Below are 22,417 nucleotides of genomic sequence, written 5' to 3' on the forward strand. Positions count from 1 at the left end.
GCCTGAGTTGCATGATGTATTAGAGAATGACTGGTGGGGGCCTATGTTCCCAGCATTTGTGGGTCCTGATTTAGTGTGATCATATCTTTTCTGATACCAAAATTGAGGAGAAATATGTGTAAAGATAAAATTTATTTTTAAGGGAATAATGAATATCAGTAAGTGAGAAAGAAAAAAGCAGAAGCCTCTAAACACAAGCCCCTACTCAATGGCAGAGTAGGTAAATGCTGTGCTCCCACCACCCACGATCACATCAAAATCAAAACTAAATTATAGAACCACCATCAATGAGAATCATCTGGAGATTAGCTGAACAGAAGTCTTATAACTAAAAATATAAAGAAGCCACATCGAGGCTGGTCTGAACCTCTTGCAGAGGCTTTTTCATACAAGCAGGCTCTCAGCTTATGCTATTGATTTTCCTAAAATCTCCCAAAAATCCACAAATGCCAGACAAACTAAAGCTGGCCTTGGCATGCAGTGTACCTCTTGTGAAGCAGACCCAATTCTAGCAGTAGTGGCAGCCTGCTTAGCTTCACAGTATAGCATCTTCCAGGGACCTCCAAATCCTGCAAAGGTGGCAACCAACCACAGTCACTTTTTAGCTCCTACCACATGGCCCCAGGCTGGACTCATGCCATGGCTGATCTTGGCTTGCACCAGAGCCCCTATTAAGAGAGCACAGAACCAACATGCCCAATGTCCAGCTTCAAATTATACCCAGAGTACCATGAAACCAGTTCCACAAATGAAACATCCAAGTATGGACTTGGCAAGCACTAGAACTCTGCTAAAGTAAATCCATCTCCATGGGGTCACCTCATATCAACAGCATGTTTACTGTAGTCATGGCCAGTCCTCAAAACTAGTCAGCATGAGGGTTAATCCCACTCACTGACATGTCAACAGCTCCTTTCAGTGATGAAAGGACACTTTATAATAATAAAGGATCAATCCAACAAGAAGATGTAATTCTTGTAAACATCTATGCACCCAATTTAGGAGCACCTAAATATATAAAGCAAATACTGACATAGATAAAGAGATCAACAGTAATAAAGTAATAGTAGTGGATTTTAACACTTCATTGATAGCAATGTATTGACCATTCTGACAGAAAATAAACAAGAAAACAGTGGCTTTACATGAAACATTGGACCAGAGAGTCTTAATTGATATCTTAGGACATTCCACCACAAAGCAGCAGAATGCACATGCTTTTGAAGTACATATAGAACATTTTCTAGAATAGACCACATGTTCAGCCACAAAACAAGTCACAATAAATTTAAACGTTTTTGATAGCAGTGATATCAAACTGAAAATCAATGCAAAGACAAACTAAGAAACACAACAACATGCGGAGGCTAGATAAGATACTACTAAACAGTGAATGAGTTAACATGAGATCAAAAGATGCTTCATGACAAATGAAAATGAAAACACAAGGACCCAAAATCTATAGGACATAGCCAAAGTGATTCTAAGTGGTGGAAATTCAGAAAAACAAGAAAAATCTCAAATATACAATCTAAATGAACACCTAAAGGAACTACAAAAAAAAAGGAAAAAGAACAAACAAAACCAAAGTTGATAGTTGAAGGAAATAATAAAGATCAGAGCAGAAATAAACAAAACAGAGTCTAAAAAAACAATTTAAAAGATAAATGAAACCAAGAACAGTTGAAAAAAAATTTTTAATTAATAAACTCATTAAGAAAAAAAGAATCAAGTAAATAACATCATAAATGAAAGAGTAGAGGTAACAAGAAATACAAATGACTGTAAGAAAATAATGTGAATAATAAGCCAACAGACTGGACAACCTGGAAAAAACACATACATTACTAAGAATATACAATATTTCAAGGCTGAATCAGGAAGAAATAGAAAATCTGAACAACTGACAACTGCTAATAAAATTGAATCAATTAAAAAAGAAACTACCAACAAAGTCTTGAACAAGATAGCTCCACAGGTGCATTATACCAAACATTTGAAGAATTAACACCTAAATTTCTTAAACTATTCCAAAAAGTTCAAATGGAAGGAAGGCTTCCAAGATTATTTTATGAGTTCAGCATTACCCTGAATCCTAAACCAGACAAAGATATCACCAAAAAAAAAGGAAAATTATAAGCATTTGTCTTTGGTAAATAAATGCAAACTTCCTCATTAAAATATTAGCAAACCAAATTCAGCCATAAAAAGAGAAGATCACACACCATGATCAACTGGGATTATTCCTGGGATGCAAGTTTGGTTCGATATCCACAAATCAACTAACATGATACACTGCATAAACAAAATGAAGGATAAAAATAATATGATTATATCAATAGATTCCAGAAAAAAATTTTGATAAAATCCATCATCCATTTATGATAAAAACTCTCAGGACATTGAGGATAGAAGAAAAAACTCAATGTAATAAAGACCATGTATGCCAAAACCATAGCTAACATTATATGCAACAGAAAACATGCAAGTTTTTTCTCTAAGATCAGGAAGAAGACAATGATGCCGACTCACAGCATTCTTAATCAACATAGTATTGGGAACCTAGTCACCACAAAGAGACAAGAAAAAGAAATAAAAGGCATATAAATTGGAAATGAAAAAGTAAAACTGTAATTATTTGCAGATGACAAGACAATATATAGAGAGAACCCTCAAAATTCCACTGAAAACTATTAGAATGAAAAAATCAATTCAGTAAAATTTCATGATACAAAATTAATATTCAGAAATAGGTTGCATTTTTATATACCAAATATGAACTATCAGAAGGAAAACTGAGAAAATAATCTCATTCACAACGGCATCCAAAAGAATAATATATCTAGGAATAAATTTAATCAAAGAAGTAAAAGATGTGTACTTGCAGAACTATATATATTAGAGAAAGAAATTCAAGAAGGTACAATTAAATGGGAGCACATATGAATTCTCATGGATAAGAAGAATTAACATCATTAAAATGTCTATATTTCCCAAAACAATCTACAGATTAAGTACAATCCCTAACAAAATACCAATGGTACTTTTCTCAAAACTAGCAGAAATTATCCTAAAACTTCTGTGGAACCACAAAAAATCAAATAGCCAAAACAATTGCAAAAGAACAAAGTTGAAGATATCGTTCTTCCTGATATCAAAATCTACCCCAAAGCATAATAATCAAAACATGGTACTGACATAGATCACACAGATACACAGACTAATGGAAAAGAATAGAGAGCCCCCAAATTAAACCACACCTGTATGGTCAATCAGTCTATGACAAAGGAGACAAGAATATACAAAAGAGTAAGACATTCTTTTCAATGAATGGTGTTGGGAAAACTGGACAGATACATGCAAAAAAATGAAACTACCAATTTCTTACACATATACAAGAATAAACTCAAAGTGAATTAAAGACTTAAATGTAAGACCCAAAACCATAAAACTTTTGGAAAGAAATACAAGCAGTAAACTCTTTGACCTAACCTTTAGTAATATTATCTCAGATATGTCTCCACAGGCCAGGGACACAAAGAAAAAATAAACAAATAGTACTACACCTAACAAAAAGTTTTTGCACAGTGAAAGAAACTATCAACAAATCAAAAAGACAACCTACTGAATGGAGGAAGATATTCACCAACAATACATCAGATAAGGTGGTTAACATATAAAATGTGTAACGATCTCATACAACTTCACATGCAAAAAAAAATAATTAGATAAAAAGATGTGCAGAGGACCTGATCAAACATTTCTCCAAAGAGGACATATAGACTTCCAAAAGACATATGAAATGGTACTCAACATCACCAATCACCAGGGGAATGCAAATTAAAACCAAAATAACATATGTCTTTACACCTGTTAGAATAGCTATCACCACTAAATCAGTAAACAAGTTTTGGCAAGAATCTGGAAAAAGGGTACTATGGAAATTTGTTCAGCCACTATGGAAACAACATAAAGTCTCCTCAAAAAATTAAAAATAGATTTCTCATATCCAGCAGTTGTACTTCTGGGTATTTATTTGAAGAAATTTAAAACACTGATTCAAAAAGATGTATACACCTTTATATTCATTGCAGCATTATTTACAATAGCCAAGATATGGATAAAGATGATATGGTTCACATATGTAATGTAATATTATTTGGCCATAAAAAAAGAATAAAATCTTGCCATTTGCAGCAATATGGATGGTCCTAGAGGGTAATATGGTAAGTAAAATATGTCAGGCACAGAAAGAAAAATATCATATTTCACTTATAAGTGGTATCTAAAAAGAAAAATAAACATACAAATAAAGCAGAGAAAACCAATAGTGACGGGGGTGGGGGGGCAATGAGGAAAGAAGGGGAAGGGTCAAGTTAAAGAACATGTATAAGGAACCCATGAACAAAGACAAAGGGGTGGGATTGAATGTGGGAGGTGGGGGGTGGGTAGGGCAGGGGAGAGTATGGGGGAAAAAATGACAACTGTAATTGAACAATAAAATAAATAAAACAAAAAAGTCACAGATACACAGAATAAATTGAAGGTTGCCAGATGGGAGAGGGGTTGGGTGGTGGGTGATAAAGGTAAAGGGATTAGGAAGTACAAATTGGCAGTTACAAAAATAGTCATAGGGATGTACAATACAGCACAGGGAATATAATCAATAATATTGTAATAAACATGCATGGTTTCAGATGGGTACTAGAGTTATTGGGGTGATTGATTTGTAAGTTACATAGACATCTAATCACTATGTTGTATGCCTGAAACTGATAAAATATTGCATGTCAATTGTAATTGAAAAAAAAAATGAAAGGCCTCCTGCTTACTGGCTTTGCAGAGGGTGGCCCTGTCACTCAGCTTCCCCTCTCAGCATGCTTTTTACCAGAGCAGAAGCTTTGTAAAGCCACAGCTACCCCACAGAGTACCACCTTATTCAATGTTAGCCAACATTTGAGAACCATTAAACTCTATAATCTCAAATCTCATGCATTCCTAATTATGATTTTAGTATCTGTCAGTTGAGAGGTTACACAATATGAAAAAAAAATCATCATAAAATGAGATCTTCTGATGCAGACACGGGCCCACAGTGTCCTCAGAGTCATGGATGAGATATGAGACATTCACATGGACTACCGAGTCCTGTGTGTAGGAAAAGGGACAGCATGGCTACCCTCTCAAGGGGAGGGTACCTCAGAGCAGCCTGGCCACTCTCTCAAGAGGAGAGCGCCCCGATCCTTCCTTCACAGAGTTTTTATTGGCTTTTAATTTGCCCAGGAATACAGGTAAAGTTCATTAATCATTGTCAGGCAGTAAGGATCAAACAATAAATGACATACAAAGAATTCTGAGGGCCTATTCTGAGTCAGGGTCTGTTAGCTAAAGTGCCATAAAACTTTGAGGAACAAACTCATTTCCTGCTCAGACCCTTATCATTTAATTGAGAGCATTTTAGCAAAGCAGGTTTCACAGGACTATATGTACTCTTTCTCAGGCCTGATCACCAGCGGAAACCTGCCCTTTCCAGCACAGGGCTGCACCGCCTTCTGTCATTGTTTCAGGCTTAAGTCAAGTGGGGGAAGTAAGGCAACCAAGAGATTAGGAGACTTCTGGCAGACAGAATGAGGACTCAGGCTTTGTCAAAGCCGAGGGCTGAGGGTCCATCACCTCCTTTCTCCATAGCTCCCCAAGTCCTTCCTTGGGGCCTCCATGTGATCATGCCTGTCTTAGATCATTCCCCCTTGGAGAATCTTACCCATCATTGGCTAACTGATCAAGCATTGGGGACCAGTTATGAAAAGAAGCATTCCTGCCAGGGAGATAAACTTTGTCCCCTTGTGGCTTCTCATTCAGCCTTAGCCATGGGGGGTTACAGCTCCTGAAACCAGGCAGGGCAGTTCCCAACAATCTTCATCACAATGATCCCCAATACACCCATAGCCCACAAAAATCCAAGGCTTATATTTGGGAGCCCTCTTTCTTTCTTTTTTTAGAGGTAGACACAGTTTATAATTCCATATGTGAAAACTTCTATAAAAATATCTGTAATGTTTTGAGTATAATTTTCCAGACCCAAATCACAGTTTCTAGACCTTATTAGCTGTCTCCAAGGAAATATTCTCTCTTTCTAACGATCCAGCCATCTCTATCCCTTCTCTCCACCTCCCAGCAATCCCATTTCACTTTGCCTAATTACATTTAGCAAATGCCAACTGAGAGTGGATTGCCAAAAACTCTTTGAAAGCACTTATATTGATTTGGCCAATAAGACCATTTTGGTTTTTCTGTAAGATGGCTCTAGTAGCACTAAGTTGTCTTTAACTTTATTCAAAACAATTTTGTTAGACTTCATTGTGACAGCTGTCTTATCAGTGTACATTTTTTAAAAATATCAAAATTGGTGCATTTTTGTGTAGCCATTTTAATATTGAAGATGGAAGAAAATAAGCAACATTTTTGGCATATTATGGTTTGTTACTTCAAAAGCAGTAAAAACGCAAAAAAAATAGTACAGTGTGTGGAGAAGGTGTTGTGACTAATGGAATGTGTCAAAAGAGGTTTGAAGTTTTGTGCTGGAGATTTCTCACTTGGATGATGCTCCATGGTCAGGTAGACCAGCTGAAGTTGATAGTGACCAAATCAAGACATTTATTTAGAACAATCAGTGTTATACCATGTGGAAGATAGCCAGCATATTCAAAATATCCAAGTCAATAAAGTTATTGGTGAAAATGAAAAATGTGTCTTTTATTTTATGAAAAAAACTTTTTGGCCAACCCAGCATTTCTTACCTTTCTCTTCCCTAGCCTTGGAAAAGTACAGGTGAGAGAGGGGACCCTTACTGTCATATCAGATGGACCTCCAGGTGCTTTTGACCTTAAGAGAACCCTCAATATCACTGCTACCAGCACCACCAGGGTAGACATACAAATTTTCACTTCCAAGTTGTCTTAAACTCTTATTTGTGTGATTTCTTAGTACCTTTAACTGTTTCAGATTAGAGTACTCAGGAACCTATTTTAATTTGGGTCCATTCTTCATATGAAAGCCTGACCCATCAATATGACTAGAGTGTGTGTGTGTGTGTGTGTGTGTGTGTGTCTGTGTGTAGTTAAGATGAATGTTAGTCATCTAACTGTATAACAAATGCCCTTCGGACCCTTGGAGAAGTGGAAAAGACCTGGGAAGCAGGAAATTGTTTCTGCCTTTCAACATCCCTGGCTGGAGGCTGCCTGCCACCCATGTCCTTTGAGCACCATCACAGGCCAGCTGCCAGGTGGGGGTGATGATGGGATCTGTGGCTCTTTTCAGAGTTTATTTTTAATCATTTTAATTTCTCTCTTTAGCTTCTATAATTTGCTTTATACATCAAACCTAAAATAAAATGTTTTTCTCCTTAAATTCGAGCTTGAGAATTTTAAACTAGGTAGGACATTCTCTCTACAACCATTTTAATTTTATTAAGCATTTTTTAAGTTGTGGTAAAGTTCATATATCATAAAATTCTCCATTTTAACCATTAAATGAGAGAAGCCAGATAGAAAATTCAAATCTAGTATAATTCCACCTATGTGAAATATGTGAAACATCCATGATAGACAAACGCACAGAGGCAGAAAGTTGGTACTCGGTATCTGGGCAGGCTGGGTCGGCAGGGTGGGTGGAGGGAGGAGGAACTGCTCACGGGCACAGAGTCCCATCTGAGGTGACAAAAATGTTTCTGGACTAGGTAGAGGAGATGGTTACACAGCTTGGTGAATGTACTAAATGTCACTGAACTGTACACATTAAAGTTTGTTTTTAATTTAAATTTCCTCAGGGTATAAAAATTCATTCAAACAGACAAGTTGTTTCTATCAAGCGTCTAAGGAATGGCATGTGTAGACAGAGAATGTGCTAAAGAGGTTAAACACATGGGTCCAGGTGTTAGACTTGCATAGAATCCAGACTCTGCCTCTCCCTTGGTGTCTTCTCTGTAAAGTAGCAACAATTCTGATTCTTCCATCTCAGATATGTTCTGAGATTTATTGAGATATTTTATGTAAAATGATCATCAGAGAGCTTGGCATTTACTGGGCATCTAATTAACAATAGATATTACTGTAGAATAAATAGTGTAGAAATTTGGAGACAGGGAGTGAGAGGGCTCCCTCCTAGTGAGGATAACCTGAGACAGAAATGGGCTCTAGAGGCAGGGCAAAGCAAAGACAGGAAGGGAATCAGCATGGCAGGGCAGTGTGAGGCATAGTTCAGACCATAAGTATTCATGAACATACATTGATAGTCACCCACACTAAAAGTCAAAGAGTGTAAGGGAGGTGGTTTTACCCCAGACCTGGGATATCACTGTGTGAATTGCCAGTGGTATTCCATCTCAGCTTCTCTCTCCACAAGAAGGAATAGGAGCCACCACACACCTGGCAAAATTGTTGCCCTCAGGTAAAACCAAGCAGGTGAGAATGGCCTTGCACAGTGCTGACTCAGTTTAATTTTCCTGACAAACTCTAGAGACTTGGCCGATAAATATCAGTTTTCAGGCCAGTTCAGTAGTTCACTTAAAAACTCAGAACTTCTGTTCTGTTTACATAAAAACAAGATCAGGGTAAGACACCAGAGTCTAGCTACTCTATCAGCTTATGATGATAGACATCTTTGATGTGAAGGTTGCAGTAGCATAGGAATTAGTGATCAGCAGGTGTTCACATTACTGAGTATAAATATGAACAAGAAAGGAAAGTAGACCTCTAGTATGTTCTTTGTTTCCACTAAACCATTTTTAAGACTTTGAAAGCACTATAGCTTCTCCTAAAAACAACACCAAAGTATACAAGTAAGAAAAACAAAAATGCAGTTATCCACTTGAATTTCTAAACCTCACAATTGTTTTTGGCAGATGAAACAAAGCTCTGTGAACTTTATCTCAGGAATTCTTTTTTTCCCTTTGCAGCAAGAAGCCAAAACAACATCAAAGCACACCTCCCCAACAGAAGCCTCTGACCTTAGCCTACGATGGAGACTTAGATATGTAACCTGAAAAAGAAATCCAAATGTAGACATCAACTGCCTTAACTGCTTTCTCTTTTGTAGCTCTCAGACTTCTCAGTTTTTTGAGGAATCTCACAGTGTGATATATTAGGCAGAATACAAATACTGCAAAAGTAATATTGCCTCAACTTCATTTGGACATGGAGTCAAGGATTATTTGGTCTGCCATTTTGAGTTCAAGTTGTTTGTGGGTGTGTTTATTTTTTTTTTATTTTCCCAAGGGAACTGAAAACCCTTCTCTTCCTGTTTGGAAACGGGAGGAAGAACACATGATGGAATTCCCACAGACTTGAGTAAACTGTATCTTCAGCAGCATGATGACAATCCAGAGGAAAGTCCTATCAAGGCACTCACTGTAAATGCGAGTCTGACACTGCGCTGTTACGCACTATATTAGTGCAAGTCTTTATTCTTTCCATACTTCAACACTGAGTTTTCTAGAGTTTACATAACTTCAAAGACTTTCAAATTGGATTGACTATTTTCATGAACACAGAGAGAATGGGTTGCCATTTCAGAAATTCTCTGAGTTTTTAACCTTTAAATGTTGTATTTTATTTTGTAGCTATGGGATGATGGCACTTCATGGATTGCATTTATTGAAAAAAAGGAGTGTGCGTAATTGATGGAGTAGATGAAAGCTAGTGGTTTCTAATTGAAATGTGTACTGAATGTTGGGGTGTACAAATGAAGTAGGTGGTTATATTGGAGAATGAGGTAGATTATTTAATTATTAAAACTACATTTTAACAAAAACTTAGCAACGTAGATATAGAATTAATCACACAGTTGTAATTCAGTTTAATGATGACCAACTCTGCCTTTGTAATTTCAATTTTCTTATCTGAAAATTTATAAATTCTTTTTTTGAATTTAATTATCTGACCTCATTTAATATACATCAAACGCCGATCCTGTTTATAGCAAGTCTTGCTTTTATAAGGTTTCAATAATATCTAAAACACATTAAAAACCTGAAACCATTTTATGAAGATACTTGTTTGTAATTGTAGATGTTGAAAGTAAGAAGGTGCCATCTTGTGGTATTGACTTGTATTTCTAACAAATAAAGTACTCAAGAGACTGAGAAGATAACTGTTTCATATTTATTCACTTCTGAAGTACCCTTACTTTGACAAAAACAGTTTTAATAACAGTTTCCCTGTGTCATGGTTTTAGAGATTGAGAGTTGAAATCACTGACAGAAAAAAGGACTCTTACCCCACATTCTCATCACCATTTTGTATACTGTGAAATAAAGTCAACCACAATTACACAGAGTTGCTTTTAAGGAATATTTAAAGCTCAGTCAGTATTAGAACAAACAACTGTCATAAGGCAAATGCAGGTATGTAAATGACCTGAAAGACCTCAGAAAATGGAAATGTTAGCAATGAGATACAATGAGTGAGATATGGATGTTTGTATTAATAATATGGCTTCCATTAACCATTTATCACTTAAATGGTTAAATCAAAAGAGTAAATGAAAAGATAATTTCTGTCAATAATGTGGTTGAAGGAACAACTTCTAGATGTCTTTTTATTAGTTTACTTTAGCTAACTTTTCAACACTGTTTATAGTAGTTCAAGAGACCCTGCTTTGGAGATAAAAGCCTGACTGTGGAGACCAAAGCCGTTACCATCTGTGTGATACTTACCCTACAACAATTGCAAAATAGCTGTCCCTCTGTCATCTGACCCACAAAATAAAGATAATAAAATTATTTCCTCTTAAGGAAAATGATCATGTAAAATGGAGTTCCAGTCAAGATGGTGAAGTGTGAGAATCTGAATTAACCTTTCCCTGCAGACACACCAAATATATGGCTACATATAGGACAATTCTGTACAAAAGAAACTCAAAAACTAGCTGAGCAACTCTTGCATATCAGGCAAATGAAAAATATACATCAAAACAAATAAAAAAGGCTGAGACACAATCTCACCATGAACCTCACTCTCAGCAGAGCAGTCCATAATTGGAAGGAAATTCACAATGCCCGGTAATACTTTGAGGAGCAGAGGGTCTAAACCCAATACCTGGCAACCCAAATTTTAAGACCTGCACCTGAAAGATGACGCCACCAAACACTAGCTTTGCAAGCCAAAGGGTCTTGTATCGGAAGAACTACTAGGCCATAGCAAACTGAGAAACGGAGCCTAAAGGGCATAAAGGGACTCACCACAGCTACCCACCCCTCCATGGTACAGCTCAGAGGCAAGAGAGAAACACCTAATTTTTCTATGAAAGAAGCTTACTAACATCTTCAGAGCCATAGCCTGAGGGGCAGACTTCTAATTAAACATGCATCTAGAAGCCTGACTGTAATCCCCATCAGAGACTAGGAAGGCTCGTAGGTACCATCTTTGGCTCTCCCTGTGCCCAAACCCAGGTCACCAGTATCCCCAAGAAAGGACCTTGGGCACACATCTGATATGTACATCAGAATGAACTAATTGTTCTGGTTTGAGCTTAAGGCAGAAGACTGAGAATGTGATTTTATAAAAACAAACAAAAAATCCTTCAATATTATATATATATAAAACATATATATATATATATATGTTTTTAGGTATCTGTGATAATTTTTTCCCTTAAAGGTAATACAAATAGAGATCATTCATATTCTTTCCAAATCTGATCTTCAAAATATCATAAACTTAAAAAACTCTGTATTTAATCCTATGCCTTTATCTCATAGGTTAGAGTATCATGTGTTTATCTGTTTATGTTTTCTGTTATCTTGAAAATGATCTGAAATAAGTAATCCTAGTACTGAGAAACAAGCTAGTACATCTTAGAGTCAGTGCACAGTAATCACCTGCCATGGTTTTTCAGCTGTACAGATCATATGACTTTTCATACTCATGGTGTTAGCAATAAATATTTTACCTTATTCTAAATAATAATAATATGTGTAAGATAATTAGTATTAATCGCATGTCAAAAATACAATAAATATTACCTACAATTAGTATTACACAGCATATTCAGCTGTTACACTTAGCTCTTTCAAGTTTTTCATTTATTATAGATTCAACAATTATACAGGTATTGAATTGGTGTTTATATATTAAATTTTCAACATCCATAGCTTGAGTACAATAATTCTGGAATACTCAAAACATTTTTATTCCAATTAATACATATTTCTCAAATATAACAATACAGATTTCATTAATTCACTCTAACAATACCAATTTATTAAACATCTTCCATGGGCAAGGCACAGTGCTAGGAAGTATACTTTTAATTCAATGAAATGTGATTTCCTCTGACTTTTACCTTACTTAAAAATTATAGTACATAGATCCAAAGATTTGGGACATTCACTCTTCTGGAGCAAGCCAAGTAGACAGACATGATGCAAGTGAAAAAGAATTTCCCATAGGGTGATAGAGATGCTAATTGTATGTACGAAGTCTGTGAACTTTTTTCTTAGGAGAGCATATTGCTTCAACAGTAAACACATTTTCAACATCTGTAGTTTTTACAGTCAGAGACTATGGGTAGGAAGTCCTAAGGAGTGAGTGTGATCTGGTGTTGCTAGCAAGCACTGACCCTAAGAAGTTGCCCACATCACCCCTCATACTGCACAGTGTAGAAAAGAGACTAAATAAAATACCAGTTGCTTTCTCTCATGAAGGTATATGCATGTAGCCAAAGTTCCAGAACTAGCTTACAGAAATATTTAGTTTAACATCCAAAGAATTTTATATTTTTAAATTAGTTTCAGTCATGTGGATTTGATCCCTGGTCAGGGTATATACAAGAATCAACCAATGGATGCATAAATGAATGAAACAACACATTGATATTTCTCTTCCCCCCTCCTTCCTGTCTTTCAAAAATAAGGTCAATATATATGTACATTTTTAACAAAATAAAATTGAGAGATTTTACACAATAATTTGGATATCTAGCTTTGCTTGAAACATAGAAAACCTGATAACAAATGCCTCGATCTTTTATGGTAATAATTTGCTAAAACTGAATATTAAATGCCCTCTTTAGGAATGACATTCACACTCTACTCATTTAACAAGTATTTATTGAATATCTACTATGTTCTGGACACTACACTAGGTGGTGAGCAACATAAGACCAGCTCACTGTCCCCATGGCATTTATATACTTATAGGGAGAGAGAGGGGAAAAAAGCTTGCCTACAAACACACACATAAAACATGTTAACATGGTAATACATGTTATTAAAACTACACAGGACAATGGGACAGAGAGTAATGTTGCTCAAATTCTACCTTCTCAATCAAGCATTCCCCAGTGATCACTTACTACTGTAATCCAAGAATCTTCAAATTATAGTTCATTGGCCAAATAAGCCAACTGCATGTTTTTATGGAGTTTTACTGGAATGCAGCCATGCCCACTCACTAACTTATACCTATGGCTGCCTTCATGCTACAAGGGCAAGGGTGAACAGTTGCTACAGAGAGCCTTGGCCTGCAAAGCCTAAAATAATACCTGACCCTTTACAAAAAAAAAAAGTGTCTGACTCAATTCCTGCTGCTACTCTCAACTTTATCAACTTCCACAACTTTGTTTTCGTATTCCTATTATCTCTAAAACAATTTTATTGTAAACCTTTATTTTATAGCTATTGTCCATTATCTCTTGAATTAAGTCATTAACACCATGAGGGCAAGGATCTTAATTTTGTTTATGTATGTCTCTAAAATTTTTGGAATATGGTAGGTACTCAACATTTGTAGAATAATTGAATGAGGGTAAAGAAATGAGAAATACACAGCATACAACCATGGAAAGCATGGTGAGGAATTTAGATTTCATTCTAAATTTATGTGCAGCTACAGTGGGTTTTTAAACAGTGGAATGACATGAGATGAGGTAGGCCAGTATTGTCACCTGACTTATACTCCTTGCCCTGGACCAAGCAGGCCCATTCATCTATGTTCCTTACCTGGTCTGTGCTAAGAAATAATTATGGAGATGGAATCTCAAAACAACAGTCTTCACTGACTCCACCTAAAATGTTCCTCTAGGGGCAGAACCCCGGGAAAAGGTGTGTTTACCAGCAAGAGCTGCACAGTTCTCCAATAACATTAACTGGCAAGCTCAATGATTTTAAATCAGAGATATTTTATGGAGATTTTATAAGGTTTAGATATTATACTTGCTATAATGCTTATAAGTTGTCTTTTGAGAAATACACGTGAAGATAGTATAGTAACCAAAGTAGCATAAGACCCAAGACTCAGTTTACCAATCTGTACACTACAGTGCACTGGTGTGTCAGTGGGTTATAGGTATGCTGAAATATCAATTTTCCTCTACTCTTGGGGTTATTTAGTCAAGATCTCATTCATTATCCAGATGTTATAGAATTATTATCATTTTAAATGAATGTGATAAGGTTAAGTAGACCTGCAATGGACAATCATAATTTGTTAATCACTGTTTTCCAAAAGAGAAGAAAAGTAATTCCACTGTCTATGGCCAAAATTATGAGTCTCCTTGAGACAATTTGACCACGGTTTCTTGAGTATATTTCTATTTCTAATGAAGTTACAAATCAAAAGAAGCATATATAAACAATAAGGAACACTGATATAATCAGTACATGGGAAGACTAGACAAACATCATTTGGGGGATTAAGGAAAGGCTCAAGAAAAAATTGGAATTTGGGCTACACACTGAATAATGAAGACCTTTGACAGGTATAGGGCAAGGTTACTGCTAATTGGCCTGGCATTGTTGCCACAGAGATTTAGATAATTTTCATTCCGTGGAGTAAGGACCAAGGTGAGGATAATTTTCACATTGTTGGGTTGGTCCAAGAATCAATAACCCTAAAGTGAGATGTATCAATTCCTTCATCAAATAGGATGAAAAGTTTCTTTATTTACACACCCTTTTCATTGGGCCGAATCACTAGAAGTCTTCATACAAAAGGGCTTTTATCCCATGTCCACCATGGGACAACCTCATCAATCTCACACCAGAAGTGGGACTTGTGGAAAGCACATCATGGTACTCAGATACTCCATATAAACAACATCTGTCTCAGTGCATTGGTGGTTAGAGACTGGGGACCTGGAAATACTTAGCCACTGTGTAGGAATCATATCTATACACTCACACCCCATATTAAAAAAAAAAAAAAAACTTTCCTACAGTGTCATTGGTCTTCCTTCATTATTCTCAAAGAAAAATCAACAGATTAAAACAAACAGGGTGAAACAACAGAATTATATAATTGAGAGGTTTCAAGACTCTTGGTTTGTAGGACCCTTAGCGTCTAAATAATTTTTTCATGGTGTTCACTGAAAGATTTTCTTAGGCTCCTCCAAGGAAATAAATGCTAATAAGCCATAAAATTAGGCAGTATAGAGCTTTATTTGGGGTTTGTGTGCCCAGGCAAAATTTCCCTGGTCCACATGGCGGGGAGGCCAAGAAAACTGCTCCAAGCAGAGAAAATGGTGGGGTTTTATTTTGGACAGAGCTGGGGATTGGTCCCTTGTGAACAAAGCAGCAACATATCATTGGTGGTTCCCCTTGCACCCTGGTTTGACGTCAGCCATCTCTTCTGGGTTATAGTTCAGCTGCCATGATTAATTGTAGTTCAGCCGCCATTTTGATTGTAGTCTAGCCACCGTTTTGTCCTACCCACCCATCCTGACACTCACTAGTCAGAAAAAATACCTAACCCTTCTGTTTAAGAAGTAGTTAGACTCAAACAACTTAATAATAATTTATAATTAATAATTTATAATTAATAATTTATATTTAACTTAGTAACATTAAAATATATACACATAAATTATTTTAATTTTAAATAACCACAATAGCATGTTAAGTGGAGTTGTGCTCTCAGACCTTCTTCCACCTTGGATTCATATTATATGCTGCTGCCCCCATTTCCTATTTCATATTGATGTTTGTTCACCATTCATTTTGTTCACAATAATCAATGAAAACTCAGCTTTAAACACTGTGACTTCATCACAAAATAGTGCAATCTAATGTTGAAATGGAAACTACCTCAAGCTGGTAGTTCATATCATATCTGACAGATGCTGCATTGTGCTGTACTTTCCTTGTAAACGCAATAACTAGTGAATGTAATCCCAAAGAGACCTTTGATACACAGCAAGTTAGAGCTGTGTTTCTGAAGGACCACAACTACCATGGGGTTTCAGGTCTCCACGTCTGTTTTCTGTGGGATTGCCATTTAGGGCTGAATAACCACGTGAGCCTCATTTTTTTTCCTAAACATACAGCTTTAATTTGTTTCTCAAATCTCCAAATACCTCTGTATCAACTACTATTGATTTGCTCCATGTTTGAAAGTACAAGGGGAGCAGTCAAAGGACTTACTATGTGTGTGTGTAGCCACTCGCCCCTAGTAAATACGTTCCATACAAATATTATTTTACAGAGCATGTCTTTAAAATAGAGTGATCAGGACTCCCCACCAGGTCTTCTATGACCTGACCCTTTATCAAAACACCTCTCATTAACACCTGTCTAATATAACCATATTCATATATTACAAAATGGTAAACAGGGAACATACAACTGGAACAGCAGATAGGAGATGGCAAAAAGTTACAAAGACATGAAAAGAATGAAACTAAAAAAAGGAGAGAAATCTTTGGTTCTGGTTATTGCATCATTAGTTGAAAGGATCCAAAGCCATTTCCATAAAAAGCAACTAATGAAAGTTGTGTTCCTGATGGTAAAATTGTGGGAGAATATGTATATGTATGTGGACATATATGCACATGCATGTGTGTGCACGTGCTGTGTGTATTTGTAAGCATTTCTTTGGGGAACCAAAATTTAAAATTAACAAGAGTAGATCTGAAACCACTCAAGAGTTAATATTTTGCAACTCAGGCAAGAAATAAATTACTATCATCTGTTCACAGATGAGGTTAGGTTCTTTAAAAGATGATTATTCCATCAGTAGATTGTAATGAATTCACTAGATTATGCCTACAACTACTTAATAAATTAATCTTTCACCAACAGACAAGCTACGATCTGCAATCTTGTCTCCTAATGTTTAGAATGGCTGGTTATCATATAGCAAATGAAGATCTTCCTAGAGATTTGTTCCTGGTGTCAAGCATAGACATGAGGCTGCCACAAAAGAATCCTAAAAATTACTTTTCAGATTCTTTCATCTATAACAAAATGAGATAACAATGGCTCTGTATGGTATCTTCTCTTGGATAGAATGACAGGGTGGGACAAACCAATGAAGCTAATCACCTCCAGGTGAATGGAGAAAATACCATGAATGGGGGAAATTTAAGGAGGGAAGGAGAGAGAAAGGGATGAGCTAGTGAAAAGTTTCAAGTTCTCCTTTCTGCACCCTTGATAACAAAAGATAAGAAATATTCAGTCCCCTTGGAGGCTGCAAGGCAGGGATGACCCAGCTCCATGGAGCTCCAGGCACCATTAATTGCACAATGGGGGTTGCCATTTTTCCAATATTGTCTAAGTGAATGTTTCCATTGATTAATCTGACCCTGGGTATTACACACCAGAACCAATTCATTTAGTCCATGTCCTCTTTCAAAAATGAGTAAACTGAGTAAACTTGTAATTAAAGTTTAGAGTTTTAAAAAGTGCACCTAGATAGAAATTTAAAAATAGCATGTCTACATTAGTCACTTTTAAGGACACAAAGTATTTCCATAAATCTATAAGGAAAAAAATTCCAGTTTAAGAAAAATAACAAATCCCATGCCTCTTTTCAAGCAAGTTTAAGACTTTGCAACTAATTTGTAGAAATCCTTAGCAGGGATATGCATAGTACAGATACACTGTGCTAGATTTATTTGAATTCAATTCAAACACAAAATTGGTTTTCCTTTCCAGCAGTTTTCTGAAATGTACATTACAGCATTGGTTAGTTAAACCAGTTATGACAATTGAACCTCTGAAATATTAAAATCTGCACCTAGCCTCTAAGTGTGTTGATCTTGCTTCTTAGGTAGAACAAATTTCAGTCCTCTTTATACAGAAAACTAAGATGAGCAGATAGTTGTGTAATGCATATGTTAATTAAAACATGCTATTCCTGGGAGCTGGTGAACAAGGCCATATTACTGTATGTATTTTAAGAAAGTCATTCAGTCACATTGAATTCAGAAGCACAAGTCAGAATGGTATATTGCTACATGCTGTAAAGTGATATGTACTGATAATATATTTAAAAGTTAAAGAAAATCATGCTTTTTAAAATAAATTTGGATGTTTTAATGCAATAGAAATGTGGTTTTCATCAAATATTGTCATGATAGTCACCAAGACCTCATTTGACAAATTTTCTTCATAACTATCACCATCCCATGGTTGATGGGTTTACATTAGCACAAAAGATTAGGGTTGGTTTGTTTGTTTTTTATTTGAACTGAAAATTATCATCAGACTCTTTCACTGCTCTGGTCACTAGTAAATCACGGGATCACAACTCAAGAGACAAAACCTGCTGTGCCCCAAAGTGGCTACCCTTTTATGTCAGTCCAATACTCATAGAAAGCAATAACTGACCCATAAACACAGTTTGTCAAAAATTCTCTGGGCTTCAAGCAGTCATTGCAGAACATGCTCACTAGCTCACTTGTCCTTCATCTGGTCTTTTTATCCAGATTCAAAATTTCGAGATTTTTTTTCGATTATTGTTCATTCTAGTTCTATTGTTGTCCCTGTCCCCAGATAGCCATCCAGTTTTGTGGGTTCAATTGCCTACAAGTTCACCTTCCCTCAGACCAGGATGACCTTGCTTGTTCTTCCACAAGCAGCACCCAGTCAATGCATTCAAGTCTGTTTTGAAGACTAAGTTTTCTGACAAATCCATGTGTTTCCATGCATAGAAAAAACATGTATGATCACAATTGTAAATATAAATTACAAAGATAAAATGGCATATACACTTGAAAATTTTTGAAAAAAAAAAGTAAAACAGGAGACAAACAATATGAAAGTTTGGGTTTATTTTTTCTAATTTTTATTGTATTTTTCCATTACCATTTAACTCCCTTACATTTCTTTGCCCTGCAATCACCACATTCTAGTCCATGCCCATGAGTCCTTTTTCCTTTTTGCTTGACCCCTCCACCCCCTAACATGCCCCCTGCTTAGCTGTCATCCTGCTCTCTTTCTTTGAGTTGGTCTCTAGTTTGCTTGTTAATTCAGTTTGGTTGGGTTTTTAAAAGTTACTACAAATAAGATAACCTCCTGGAAAGACTGATCAAGAGAAAAAGAGTTACAAATAAAGAATATATAGGATTAAAAAATGGACAGATTGTATGGCATAGGGCATGAAAAGTAATAGGAATAGCATGATCAACTTCACAAAAATAAAATTTACAGATTACATAAAATTTCCAGAAAAAAATAAAACTTAAAAAGAAATTGAACAACTGGACAGATTTTTTTAATATTTAAGATATCCAACTGATAATTAAATATATTTCTATAGAAGAAAGAACTAGCACAGATAGTTTTGTTAGTAAGTTATAGCAAACTTTCAAAAAGTAATTTCAAACAGTGATCACAAACATTTATATGAAACTGTTAGAAGAGACAAAACTTTAAACATCAAGGCTAGCATACCATTGATACCAAAACAATGGAAGACTGCGCGGGTTATGAAAACCATTAGTCAATTTAATAAGTGTTATTCAGAAGAAAATATTAACAGATTTAATCTAGCAAAATACATAATAACTATTTGGAGATACATCAAAGAATATAAGATTGATTATCTAATGATAAGCCAAAGTAATGAAGCAAGAAACTGTCTTGATCATCTCAATAAATACTGGAAGATAATTTGATAAAACAATTCATGACAAAAAAATCTTAATACAAGAAATAGAAGAAAAATACTAACTTGATAATAGTTAGCCTCCAAAATGTCCCACAATGTCCTTACCTCCTGGTATTTATGCACTTACGTAACTCCCTCCCACACAGTATTGGGCTGATCTGTGAACCCAATAAGATAATGTGGAAATAACAGCTTGTGATCTTGAATGATGTTATAAAAATACTTTGGTATCTTCCTTACAGTCTCTTGGGTTGCTCATTCTAAGGGAAGTCAGCTACTGTGTTACGAGGACACTCAAGAAATACGAAAGGTAAGCCCATGAAGAAAGGATCTGAAGCCTCCATCCAACAACAAGTACCAGCTTGCAAACCCTATGTATTAGCAATTTTGGAAGCTGATATTTACACTCCAATCTTTCAGATGACTACAACTTATTGCATCCCTGGCTGACTTTTGACTACAACTTCATGAGAGATCCCAAGCCAGCATCATACCCTTACACAGCTCTCAGATTCTGTATCTATAGATAATATATGTTTGTTGTTGTTTTGAGTCACTAATTTTTAAAGTAACTTGTTATATAGTAATAGATAACTAAAAAACCTGAAAAATATTTTAAAAACTTACAGAATTCTTAATAAGCAGTAATGAAATATTAAAATACTTATGTTTAATAAAAAAATAAGCCAGGGAATCCTGATATCACCATTTGTTTATAATCTTATATAAAAAAGTTTAGCCAGCTCAATAAGATGGGGAGAGCATTTCCTATTGGAGCCTCTGGTTTGAGAGGAGGTGGGCCTTCTACTCTCCCTATGATGGTGTGTGCTCATTCACTGATATCCCAAAATAGGATCATCTGGCAAAAATGTCATTTTGCCTGCCATGTTCAAGGTTCCCATTTGACTAGCTATTGTGAACTTTGCTCACAATAGCTCACCAGCTTGTGTTAAAACAAGAGCCCTATGCCATCAGTGAGTTAGTGTATCAGCAAATCAGTGCTGAGTCCTGGGATACTAGCAGAGCTGGAGTTTGAATTCTCAGAGTTTGAGATGGTGGGTACTCACGTTCTTGACAAGGTGTTTCTGGAAATATGTGTTGTGGTAGCCACAAGTTTTCACCAACCAAAACATGGCACTGTTGGCCCCATGGAGTGAACACTACATGGAAGCATATGCTATCTGCTCTGCACTGGGCACTTTACCTTACCATGGCAGATTACATCTAAAGGTCATTGTATAGAGGAAGTTCCTGAATTTCCTTTTGTGCTTAAAGATAAAGTTGAAAACCATGAAAAGATAAGGAAACTGTCTGGCTTCTTTAGAAACATAAGGCCTGATATAATAAAAAGGTTACTGCCTCTCAGCAAATGAGAGTTGGCAAAGGCCAAACAAGGCCTTTATATCCAGCTGTCATTATATCCAGTGCAAGGGACCCAGCATCTTTTATGATGAACACAAGTGTGGCAAATTGAACATCTTGAAACTTACTCCTAGTAGGAGGCATGTGGGACATTACTGTACTTGGACTAGAAGTGCCCTTCATAAGTCAGATGATTTTTATGGCACTTGGCATAAAACTGTCTCCCTCATAGTAGCTGCAATTTCCCCATGCACAAGGTGCTCAGTTCAGACCTTAGCAGAATTTGGAAAAGACAAGAGATCTAATGAGCCCTTCAAGTACCATGCAACAAGATTAATTGCAGAGTCCTGAAAGAGAATTCCCTGAAAATCCTGAAATCATGTTGAAGCTGAACACATATGCAAAGACCATAAGCTGTAATGCCGTTTTTGCCAAATCAGTAGTCCAGACTCCAGGTGGATAAAGCAACAGCATCACTTGAAACCAAATCAAGTGGGAAGGGGGGTCCAAACAGGAAACCTCTTGCAGAGAAGAAAAGAAAAAGCCTTTGGTTAGAGTAAAGACTGCAGCCACCAAAAATCCAGCTGCTGAAAAGAAGCCAGCAGAAAAGAAACCCATTAAGAAGGAAAGAAACCTGTTGCATAAACTTAAATCTGTTTATTTCATAAAAACCAAATCATGTTGGAAAATTTATTTTGAACAAAGACCTGATCAAAAAGGCAGTGAAAAACAAAAGCAAACAAAAATATGCTGGGGGGTGCATTTATAAAGATTGTGAAAGACAAAAAATCTAATTATTTACAGATGAAAAGTTGTCTCAATAAATAATGCAAAAGAATCCCCAAACTATTAAAATTAATAAGAGAGTTTAGTAAGTTAGTCAGGTAGAAAATTAAAATATTGATATCCATTGCAATTCTTTATACCAAAACAGTTAGAAATGCAATAAAAGATGCCACTTGAAATAAACCGCCCCCCCCAAAAAAAAAATCACAGGGAGTAAATTCATGAAAGGATGTATATGACTTTCTGTAGGATGACATTTCATTAGAGGCAATAAAGAAAACTTAAATGGGAGATTTGCTATATGATTCCATTTTTTTCCTCCCCAAACTCACTCTCAACTCTTCACCAACTTTTAAAGACTGAATTTATGGACTACTTTGATGGGC

The 22,417-nt window shown here is 36.0% G+C and overlaps 1 protein-coding gene across 3 annotated transcripts in view; it reads left to right on the plus strand.

Moving 5' to 3' along the window:
* The window catches only part of THSD7B (thrombospondin type 1 domain containing 7B), a 903,223-nt gene extending 893,082 nt beyond the window's left edge, over positions 1-10,141 (plus strand). For all 3 annotated transcript variants that reach the window (XM_036023677.1, XM_036023678.1, XM_028509548.2), the window contains one exon: positions 8,954-10,141. In XM_036023677.1, coding sequence (XP_035879570.1) covers positions 8,954-9,035 — 82 coding nt within the window. In that variant the 3' untranslated portion in view covers positions 9,036-10,141. The remainder of the gene's footprint in view (positions 1-8,953) is intronic.
* The last annotated feature ends 12,276 nt before the right edge of the window (positions 10,142-22,417 follow it).

This window comes from Phyllostomus discolor, chromosome 4 (assembly GCF_004126475.2).
Source record: "Phyllostomus discolor isolate MPI-MPIP mPhyDis1 chromosome 4, mPhyDis1.pri.v3, whole genome shotgun sequence".
Classification (NCBI taxonomy): domain Eukaryota; kingdom Metazoa; phylum Chordata; class Mammalia; order Chiroptera; family Phyllostomidae; genus Phyllostomus; species Phyllostomus discolor.